At 42.4% G+C, this 11591-nt stretch overlaps 2 protein-coding genes across 5 annotated transcripts in view; both read right to left on the bottom strand.

Moving 5' to 3' along the window:
• Positions 1–977, bottom strand: part of wsb2 (WD repeat and SOCS box containing 2) — a 28478-nt gene extending 27501 nt beyond the window's left edge. Inside the window, exon 1 of the mRNA XM_032517102.1 lies at positions 955–977. The gene's annotated coding sequence lies outside the window, so the exon portion shown is untranslated. The remainder of the gene's footprint in view (positions 1–954) is intronic.
• Positions 1–11591, bottom strand: part of taok3a (TAO kinase 3a) — a 64706-nt gene that overhangs the window by 3883 nt on the left and 49232 nt on the right. For 3 of the 4 annotated variants that reach the window (XM_032517097.1, XM_032517100.1, XM_032517099.1), the window contains exons 14-20: positions 9911–10048; positions 5343–5579; positions 4223–4351; positions 3021–3224; positions 2130–2369; positions 1406–1618; positions 692–874 (exon numbers count right to left, since the gene is read on the bottom strand). In XM_032517097.1, the coding sequence (XP_032372988.1) occupies positions 692–874; positions 1406–1618; positions 2130–2369; positions 3021–3224; positions 4223–4351; positions 5343–5579; positions 9911–10048 (1344 nt within the window). Of the gene's footprint in view, positions 1–691; positions 875–1405; positions 1619–2129; positions 2370–3020; positions 3225–4222; positions 4352–5342; positions 5580–6169; positions 6701–9910; positions 10049–11591 lie in introns of those variants that run through there. The other variant, XM_032517101.1, reaches the window with a different exon arrangement.

Here is an 11591-nt window from a genome sequence, read left to right as displayed (position 1 = left end):
CAGTATCCTTTACCCAGCGCAACTGGGCGTGCTCATCAATAGTAATGAGCTCAGGCAACATGACGTCAGACTGACCAGCTTTTGTAATTGGACGGATTTCTTTCACATTCACAACATAACACAAACACGTATGGACCTAACATATTTTAAAAAATGCAAGTAAAAACGGTTTTGTGTGAGAGGGCACCTTTAAAACATCTTAATAGTAAATGGCCCTAAATTATGTCTAACCTAGTCTTAGGTTGCTTCCTGTCTCTCTCTGTAGCACTTGTCTTCTAAATTGTCTTGAATTTGTGTAAACTAAACTGTGTTTAGTTTAAAGGTAAAAGTAACAAAAATTCAACTAGTTAGGTGGAAGGATGTGCCTTGAAACACCAGGTTTAGGCAAGAATATAATTTGTTTTACACCTGAGAGGGAATAATATATATTTGTTCTCTCAAATTTTATTAAATCATGTAGCCACGTCAATAAAGGCGTTTTAGTTTTTGGTACTTTTAAGGAGTGTGCGATTAAATATTTAGGGAATTCATTCCTTCTCTTGTAGATCGTGAAAAACACTTCACCTCTATAGTGTTTCATTTGAGTTGTCCGTATTAATCAACCTGAAGAAAAACTATGTTCTGCAGAAAAAAAACAAAAAAAACAAACGGTGTTGCTCCTTTAAAATGACGAGTGTTTCATATACCACACCTTTTGTTCCAGGTGAGCCCGGCGCAGTGACACCTTCTGCTCCAGCTTCTGCTGCTCGCGCTCGTGCTGCGCCTCGGTCTGCATCTTGATCTTGCTCTGGTAGGCATTGAGCAGCTCCATCTCCTGCTGCAGCTGGTGCCTCAGGGCCTGGCACTCGGCTTCCTGGGCCTCGTCCAGACGCAGCTGACACAGCCGACCATGGACCGCAACAGGGGAGAGGGAGGTCCAGAGAGAGAGAGAGAGAGAGAGAGAGAGAGAGAGAGAGAGAGAGAGAGAGAGAGATGTGGGTAGTGGGGGGGAGGGGGGAGGGGGTACATTCATAAGACACCCAGAAAGAGAGAGAGGAGAAAGAGGGAATAGAGACCGAAAGAAGGAGATGGAGACGAAGGAATGGAAGAAATCGAAGGGCAACAGGGACAGACACAACATGAAAAGACAGTGGAAAGGGAGGGGAGGAGGAAGGGTAAAGACATGTCAAAAAGACATGAAGAAAGATTACAAATGAAGGTGAGATAGAAAGGGGTACAAAGAAGAGAAGGATACAAGACAGATATGAGATGTAGACAAACAAGGAGGAGAAAAATGTAAAATCATGAGCAACAGGTGGAGAGAAATGCTTCCTAATCTCCTTCAAAAACCCTACATGTCTCATCTTGAAATATGCCCAAATCAGTGTCCAGCTATAAATGATGACGTGAACGCCTGTCCACTCACCGCCTGCGAGGCCATCATCTCGTTGATGCTCTGCTCATACTGCTCAGCCAGGATGGCCAGCTTGCGTGTCTGCTCATCCTTCAGGGCCTTCAGCACCGTCTTGTGCTCAGCCTTGGGGGTAACCTCCATCTGGTGGTGGCGCAGGGCCTTGTACTGCTTGGTCTGCACCTTACAGGTGTCCTGGAACTGCTTCTTGATCTGCAGCTCCAACGCCTGGTGGAGGGGACGGAGACAGACAGACAGACCATGAGAAGAAGATGTAGACAGTTACATTTAAAGTGCATTACATTTCTGTTAAAGTTTTGTTGTTGTTAACTTAATGTCTTTAGTCCTGCTTTAAGAATTCTGCTGCTTAAGGTTACAGGTTTAAAAAAAAAAGCAGAGTTCTGGTTTCCGTTATCCTCAAAAGCAAGTAAAACTGAAATGACTGATGATGATGATGATGATGAATGACTAAGAGATGATACATTTGTATGTTTTTTCATTTTCCAAATTAATTTTGTTACATCCACATTGCATCACTGTTTTATCAAAACCATACAAATAAATAAAAGACATTGCTTATGGCTTGCACCATCTGAAAGGAGGATCTGATTTTGTGTTTTCAAAGACACAAGAAAATCTAAAAATATACCTAAGCACTTAAAACAGGATTTTGTAGTTTAACATCAGTCCTGCATTTCAAACACCTTATGACAGTAACTGTGTCTCCGTGCTGACTCACTTTTAGGTTCTTGGGCTGCTGTCGGAGCTCCAGAACATGCTTGCGGTGGAGTTCACGCTCACGCCGGTTGTTGTACTCGATCTGGTTCTCCAGTTCTGTCTGGTGCTGCAGGCGGATCAGGTCCATCCGCAGCTTCTGCAGGGTCTTCAGCTGCCTGTACTCCAGTTCCTGCATGGACTCGTCGTGGCGGATCAGCATGGCGTGCTCCATCTCTTTCTGGGTCTTCTTCTTGTTCAGCTCCTAAGAGGACCGGGAGGAAAGATTGAGGAAGAGAGAGAAATTAGGGGGAAATATGTATGGATGTCTTGTAGTAGGTGCTAGTGATTTAATATGGTTTGTTCAACTTGGTTTTAACGTGTCTTTTACATTTTCTGTTTTTGGTTTAAGGGTTAGAACATTGGCTGCAAACAGTTGAAAAATCAATAAATATCAACCCACTAAATCATACCCATTGATTTAAACACTTCCTTTTTCTATTAACCAAAGCATAAAAAACTATCCTCTAAAATGTGACTCAGATTTTTGTGAATTTTCCCACAGAACGCTTTTGGACCTTCTTGGACTTCTTCCAGATTTACACAACAGCTTTTCAGATTGTGGCACTGCTGACTTGCTTTACTCTGTAATAATCTTCTTATAGTTAATAGGAAGCACATCACAGATCTAAAGAACAATGGGTGTGATTATTATTATATTATGTAACAACACCGCTGAGAATAATATGTTGGTATCACATTGAGCCTGTTGACACCAACATCACGAAACAAATAAAGAGCGGGTTTACTTCAATGGTTGGGTGAACTGAAGTTGTACATTTAACAATTTAATGAACAACCAAGTCCATTTATAAACTATGCATGTAGTCATTTTAAGTATCTACGTCCTCCGCACCTCTCGGATCTGTTCCTGCTCCAAGTCGTGCTTCTTAATCATGACTTTGCGCTTGAAGGCGCGGCCGTTCCTGTCGTAGAAAACTCTCTGTTGGGACAGGAGATGGGCCTCCTCCTCGGCCTGGGAATGCTGCATGTTCTCCTTGTGCTTGGACAGACGCTCCTGCTTCTCCTTTTTGGGTGTGCTATGGTCCTCGTTCATCTCCTGAGAAGGGGTGAAAGTTTCAAAGCAGAGGAATTGAGGAATTAAGTGATTGTTTTGACAAGTACAGTCAGAGTTGGGACTAGGCCGTAGCCAATTATTGGTTAATTTGAGCTGTGATTGGTAGGTTCATCTGACATTTTGGCTGGATATTCAATCTGTTATTTTTGCCAATGCGGATATCAGTTTAATTGGTAAAATAGACAATGGCTGGTACATTTGGGACTTATATTAAGAGAACCAGTGGATAAGTGAAAAGCAAATATAGTCTACGCAAACAAAATTTTTTCAAATTATGTATTACATATGCATGTTTTGAATGTGATACTAAACAAAGCCTCTATAAATACTGCCTAAAAAAAGAATAGTGTTCACAATATCACATTTGTAGTGATGGTATACAGCAAACTCCAACTGACCTTGTGTCTTACAGATGACTTTTATAGCCGGAGGAGGGTTGAGAAAAAAAATCTCTCTCTCCTCAGTATGGGTTGTCTTTCTCTTTCATGGGTTTTAAGGTAATCTACAATTTCGAGCTAATGTACTTAACACATGGGCCTGATCCCCGTTCTCTGTGGTGTCTAATTCCGTTACAGCCCTCAGTTGGTGGGAAATATCTCTCCCTGCCAGCAATGCTTTCTTTTAACTGTGCTGACCTAATTTTGGTCATTTATCTTGTAACTGAAAACAGTGTTTCACACTCCCAGCCCACAGGAGTATTCTCTGGACTCAGTTTGAAGGTTGTGGAGGCACACAAATGCTACACTGTGCGTATGGATTTGTGGGTTTCCTTGTTTGCATACATGTGTAGGTACATAGTGAGTAGGCTAAATGACTCAACGCAACTTCCAAAAGACTACATATGGAAGTCCTGAATGTGCATGTTTGTGTGGAGGAGGTCTGATTCAACGGTAAACAGCATACAGGACCTTGTGTCATACACGAGAGGCAAAAGAAGCTCGCCTGAGGAGGAAAAAAGCAAACCAACAAACGAGGCACACCTCCTTAATCTTCTCCTTGCAGAGTTTGTACTGCTTCTTTTGATTGTCCAGAAAGGTGGTCAGCTCCTTCTTCTGCTGGGCCACGATCTGCTGCTGGAACTTCTTCTCATCTGCCAATGCTGTCTTTGTCTGGGAAACAGGAGGAAAACACAGATGAAAGACTTTTAGCTCAGCATGGAGCTGAATACAGACTGCACGCTCACCAATCAACAGTGAACAAATAAAGTCATATACAGTACTAACTAGGGTTATACAATTTCACCTAAACCAGTATATCAAGTTTGACCCGGATAATGATTAATCGTTTCAGTTATTTTTCAAGCAATGGTCAAAAGTTGTTAATGTGTGCCATTTTCCTGTTTTATTATCATTGTAAACTGAATATTTGTTTGGATTTGGACTTGTCGGACAAACAAGACATATGAAGATGTCACTTTGAGCTCACATACAGAAGTTTCACTAAAGCCAGGCTTACAAAAAGATCAGTGCTATACATGCTTTGGATAGAAGTATCCAAAAATGGCATTTTTTTCCAAGCCAAACGAGAGGACATCACATTGATGTTCACTGCTATGAGCCAATATCTACTGACTTAATCATTTAGCCGAGTTTCATGTCCCTCCCATGTGGCATGGGACATTGTGTGTTTATGTTGCTGTTTAAAGGTGCATGCTGGTCTAGTTGAACAGATATAGTATCTCCCTGTCCGGTCCCGCACACTGCATGCTAATCACAGAGATATGCAGCTTGTTTTTCAGAGCGTGACATTCTGTGACCTACTTCTGCCCTTGCGTTTCATCCTACGTATCATTAGGTGGCAGCAGTGCATAATGTCTTAGCAAAACCTTCCATAGCTTTCTATGCAAGACTAAGTTTGGAGCTTTGGAACATTTTTGAACAAAAAGAACTTTTCAACAACTTTCTTCCAGCAGCTATAGAATAATTATAACTTCAACATAATGTCCTCGCCATCTTTCCAAAGCAGACCTCGTCTCCTAGCTAACTGTTCCATGGTACATGTAGGTCGGTGTAATTTTCTGTGAAGTAACTTAGAGGTCACTGTACAGTACTTACGCATCCACTCATGTTCTATAACCCCCACAACCCTCACAAATCCCACCTCCTTCTCAGAATGCACGGCGTGTCGCTTCGCCAGCTTCTCCAGCTCAATGTAGGCGTTGTTGGCCTGCGTCTCCACCTCCTTCTGCAGCTTGAGTCGGTGCTCGTCCATCTCGGCCTTCAGCTTGTTTTCCAGGGCGATTAGCTGCTTCTGGTGCTGCCGCCGCATGCGCTTGTAGCCCGACATTTGCTCCCGCAGCTCGCTCTCCTGCTCATGCTCGTGGATTTGCTTGGTCACCTGTTGAGAAAGAGAAGTTAGGATATGTGAGTTCCGCGATAAATGATTTTTGATCACACCAAATACCAATGAGTTTTAACAAATACTCAACAGATTAAAGGGTATTAAAATATAAGGTGTATAAAAACACCAATGCTTGACATGTCACCTGTCCTTTGTTAATATGCTGCAGCCATTTATCTGAGTTAGCTTTTTTAAGAAGAACTGAAAACAGAATTTATTTAATACTTTAAACCATCACAGTTTAACTTGTCAGTTTTACAGAGGCAAGGAAGAAGTTTCATCCAGTGATGGGTATTTACGACGCTAAATAAAGAAATACTGTGAAATCCCTGTGAAGTTACCACAAGAGTCTAACAAAAGCTCTTTCATCTGACCAACGCACATACACAGTCACTGCATAGATTGGGCAACCACAAAGAATTCAAAAATCCAAATCCAAAATGTGTTTAAGTCAGAAAGAGCAAGACAAAAGTTAACATCTATATAATAACATTTTTATCTAAGACCAGGACCCATACTGCCATGGCTTAACAGCAATTTTAGCCATCGTTATTTTTGCAAAACCTGACAACGCCGGACACACCAACCTGAGGACAGAAAGGGTTCTCCACATCTAGGTAATACTCGCTCCGCATCTTCTCATAACTTCCACCTGAACTCCTCAGGCCAAACATGATGGCAACTTTAGCCAAGTGCACCAGCATCCAGGAACCTTGTGCAGCATCCTATGCACGACAGAACCCTGCCTGCGCTCCGATGCCACCCTGAGACCCACCCTTACTGGACAACGACCCCCCTCCCTTCTCCGTGGTTCGTGCCCTGGGCACGCAGTGGCCAAGGCAGGCGTGTGAACTGTGAATGAGGCAGGCCGGCCACGCGGGCCAGCAAGAGCACAGAGCAGCTCTTTAGTGGGGCTAACGCTAAGCGGCGGACAGCAGGTGGGTCACATGAATACCTCATTGAGAAAGAGTGAGAGAAGTTGGAGGGGGGGGCAAGGGGGAGTTAGAGAAGAGCAGGCATAGAGTTGAGGGAGAGGGGTTGCGGGAGGGGGGTGACTGCTAAGGAGAAACAGCAGATGGAGAGTGACGGGAGAGAGTTTGAAGAAGAAATAATGAGAGGTAAAATAAGAGAGCATCTAGAGGAGAAAATGGGGTGGGGGTTGGCGTGGAAATAGGTGGAGGTTGAACTCCGCCCTCCCTACTAAATCTGTGTTGAATCAATACCCCACTTTAACAGCAGCTCCCAATCCTAGTCACTTGCTTTGATGCCGCCCTGCCATAAAGGGCCAAGTCACGTCATGTGACGGCCTCTTTCACTCAGGTTCAGGGAGGGAAAAGAGATCATATTCAGGGAGAGGAGGGGGGGTGCTTGCAGGCTAAAGGTGAATGTTTCAGTCAGATCAGTGGGAATTAGGCAGCTGAATTTAGTTATTTTGCAGTTCAAGGTGGTGTTAATGTTGTACTGAAAGGACATGATTTGTTGTAATGAAGAAATGCATGTGAGCAATTCTTTTGTGTATACAGCTAATATGTTATTGGAGAGTAGAGTAAGAAGACTAACAGCACTGTCATTTTTTTTCCTTAGTAAATTAAGAAAAGTAGAATGTTTAAAGCCTGAAATGTCTCTTTGTCAGGTACGAGATAGAAGAAGACATGGCTGTACTTTGAATGTTGCTACAGATGTATAGACACATATGTTGAAGTCATTTGGCTAAAGAGGGAAAGCAAAAGCCTCGACAGACCCTTCTTTTATGTCCTGTCTTCCTGTCAATGCACAAATGAGGGGTGCTCTGTATTCTCTCATAGTCTCACATATAGTCTCACTTATAGTCTGTTTGGGCCTCAAAAAGGATGCAAATACAAAAGAGGTGCATCTGGTGTAACCACAACCTTGGACATTTATGTATAAAATAAGTATTTTATTTCTTTTCTGCTTTAACGGTCGCCTAATGGGGATGTTCTGACGCGTCTTAAACTAGACTGTAATCTGCTGCTTTGTTGTTGAAGTGCTGAGGTTTTACAGCTGTTAGGGTTACAATCTGCAACTGAGAGCTGAACACGAGACAAGCTGCACATGAGGTGAAATATCTTACAACAATGTTACTTCATCTGACCTATAATAACCCCTGCCCATGTCTTTCTGCCGTTTTCTTGCCACATCATCCTTTTATCCCCTTTCTTCCATCTCCCTCAATGATTTTTTGATCCATCTATCCTTCTCTTTATTTATCTATTTTCTTGCCCTCTCCACACCCTCTTTTATCTTTTTCTTTTTCTCTCTCCATGTTTTCCCACCTCTACATCAGATTGGACACTACAGGTCACCTCTGTCTCTCTCGCCATTGTACTTCTTTAAACAGTCCTGTTTTCAATCTGCCAGTTTCACCTTTGTTCATCTGTCCTCATCCCCCCTGCTACCTGCCGTAAGTGTCCTCTTTGTCTTCACCTTCGCCAGCCACCATGCTCTTTCATTTCATTCATTCTTTAATCTCTTGATATCTCCCTCCATCACTATGATTTCCGTCTGTGTCTTTTGGAAGTATGAGCAAATTGTTTTAACATAAATTTCTCACCCAGACAGTTGCATACTTGTGTGTGAGGATACAACTTACTGGATTTATATTGGTTTAATTTGTATGTTCTCTTTCTTTTCCTATTCTCCGTCTTCTTTTCTCTCCCTTTTCTGGCGATCCTTCACCCTTCCCCAACTAGACCTCCAGTTCTTCTCTCTCCCGCTCTCTTTGTCTACCTGCTTGTTCAAGTCTCAGAGAGTCGAGGCCAATCTAAGGACGTCAGTGCTCGGCAGAAAAAGATGATGTCATCTCTCTTTCAGCGCCGGCGGGCAGGACCAGCGCTATCACACAGCACAGATACTGTGGTTTACACGATGCCGCCTCTTTGCAAGACAGGCAGCCGTAGTTACACAGAGCTTCCAACACGGTGTAACACCTCAGCTGCTCACACACACACACACACACACACACACACACACACACACACACACACACACACACACACACACACACACACACACACACACACACACACACACACACACACACACACACACACACACACACACACACACACACACACACACACACACACACACACACACACACACACACACACACACTTTATTTTGACTTTTAACCACAGCAAATTAAACACTCTTTTAAAACGAGAATGTATGAGTTAAGAATTTTAGAGCTTTTGCTTTTTAGGGACCTAATGTTTTTCACTGTGGCACGTTTGTATTTCCAACCGTTGAAGTTTAAAAAATACACACTGGAATTGTAGCTGGTCTAAATCTTACAACTCTTATGGATGATAATGACTATGAGATAAACAAAAAAGCTAAGAAACGTGAACTTGGTAAATAAATAAAAACCCAGACAGTGCTGGACTATCAGCTGTTGACGCTCTTATCAAGGACAGTGTCAGGACAAAGACGCACACACACACGCATCGTCGTCTTTGCTCATGTTCTCTCATCATGTCTGGTTTAAGACTTGACAGCAGAAGGGACACACAATTAAAACCACTGGGTCATGGATGGGTACACACACACACACACACACACACACACACACACACACACACACACACACACGTTACTAGAGCCGGTTCCATGACAACAGACAGGAGGGAGGGTGGGAGGAGAGAGAGAGAGAAAGAAAAGAGGAAGAGAGAGAGAGAGAGAGAGAGAGAGAGAGAAAAAGTCCACCCCCTTCAACTCAGAATATAAAGTCAGATCTGAGAATGATATATTATAAAGTGTAGGAGAGGAAGACATAAAGGAGTGAGGTGAATGAGAAGAAAGACAGCAGAGAAATAGAGATACAGTATGTTGCAGAGACAGGGCCACAACTGGAGAGCAGAGACAAATAACAAAAGGAGGTAAAAACTAAAAGATGCATGGACCGGAACAAAAATAACAGAATAAGTATCAATAGGTGGGTCCACAAAAGGGGAGAAAAGCCTGATTTAAAGGCGTTTTAAAACATCAGTTTGTTCCAACATGGATCCACATTACATTTATTCAGCGTGGAAACATAACATCACATCCTGACTCAGCATTCAACCGCCACATTCAGAAACAGAAACAAAAGAATGCCCCTTCTGTGCCCTTGTACACTACCATGGTGTAAACCCACCACTCTGAGTAAGATTTTGTTTTGTTTTCTCAATTTTTTGGCATTTAAAGTTGCACAATTAATGATTTGATTTTTGTTGCACAAATGAATGATCCTGAAACCCTAAAAGCACATCAAAAAATGTTTTCTCTTCAAAAGAGAAGAAAAGAGGAAAGTCTTTCGTTAAACTTACCAATGAGGCTGATTTTATGGTGGCAAAGCGGCCCTGGTTCTTATAGTTTTGGGCCTGGCTGCTCTTGTCGGAGGAGGACGGCCTCAGCCCTTGCCGGTGGTCCCTGTGGGTCCCATCATCCCAGTTGTACTGATGGTCCTGTGTGAACCACACATACACTGAGAAATTAAAACTGAGCACAATTCATTCACCAAGTTACAGAGTTGTCTTCTTTTAAAATATAACAGCAAATGGCACTAAAGTGAACGGTGTGTAAAAATTAAGGTGCTACAGTATACTTCACAGATTTCAATTCACACAAAAACCGTGCCAGTGTTTAAACTCTACACAGTCATTATGTGCATTTTTAAATACCAACATTCCCTATTGATTTTTAGTGTACAACATCTAAACTTCAAGCATATGCTAAAACTGTGTCAACTGTAACCTTGCAAAACATGATGAAATGTCAACACTGAATCCCCCATTCTATTCTCAGGAACCAGGGAACCAAAGAGTTGGTTAATGTTAGGATGGAACTTCATCAGCATCTGGAAACAATATGTGTCACTTTCATTTGTTCTACGCTCAGCCCGTGAACTTGAAACAACACACTGGCTGTCTGTTCATACAGTGACATCCTTTTTCATGCACTGTCAAAATACAAAGTGCAGATGAAGAAAGAGAATGAAAGAGCAGTGACAGCTCTCTCTTCAAAGATGTTTAAGTTATATGAGAATGTCAGACATGTGTTGACCTAAGTGTAATCTGTCTGTGTGTGTGTGTTGTGTGTGTGTGTGCGTCTGTGGTGTGTGTGTGTGTGTGTGTGTGTGTGTGTGTGTGTGTGTGTGTGTGTAATGGTGGTGAGTGTGTGCTGCTTGTCGACACGTGTACACAGTCTTTGTTCTTGGGGTGTGAACGGTGTTTGTGATGAACTTGAAGCGATCTACCAAACAGTGAGGACTGCGTCAATAGTTTCCATGGTTTCAAGGGGGGGGGAGAGAGTCAGGAAGTGATTGTGCTAGTAACATTGCATGTGTTGATTATGCCTGCTGTGTTTTTTTATATCACGAGGACTAGGATTCTTAGTACATGGCATATTTGGAAAAGTGTCCACTACTGCAAAAAGCACTACTTGACCAAATCAATTATTGGGAAGGTAAAATGTTGTCCTTGTCTGTAATCAGGCTTTAGCTCCATCAAGGAGGAGTTACTTCTACTGTAGTTTATTTGTTTGTTTCTATATCAGAAGGACATCTCAAAAACCTTAATGAAAATCAATGGAACTTGGTGGACAAATACTGTAGGCCTTGAGTGAATGAACAACTGATTAGACTTTTGTGGTGATCCGGATTTCAGTTTTTTTTAAGCCATTAGATACTTATCTTCTTTTATGGCAAGTGTACACATACTGTGGAGTGACCATATCAGAAGCACAGAGCCTGGCAGAGTTTTCATTGTAAGCTAAGCTTGTGTCCAATCCAAAAATAAACTATCTTGGTGTCCCGGCAAGTCCCGTTTAGGTTTTGACCATTTAGTGGGTTCATTCAATTATTGCAACTCTTGAAATCTGTGGCATGAGCGGTGACTTGGTCCTATTACAAGTTTAAAATGCATTCAGAAAAACATACTGTTTGTGGAACATGAAAAATATTTTGGGATAGCACTGAGAACTGCTCACACTGCTTCCTAGTTTCCAGCT

This window comes from Etheostoma spectabile, chromosome 5, assembly GCF_008692095.1.
Source record: "Etheostoma spectabile isolate EspeVRDwgs_2016 chromosome 5, UIUC_Espe_1.0, whole genome shotgun sequence".
In the NCBI taxonomy this organism is placed as follows: domain Eukaryota; kingdom Metazoa; phylum Chordata; class Actinopteri; order Perciformes; family Percidae; genus Etheostoma; species Etheostoma spectabile.
The sequence above is the reverse complement of the archived record's forward strand: the minus strand, read 5'-3'. Positions and strand labels throughout refer to the sequence as shown.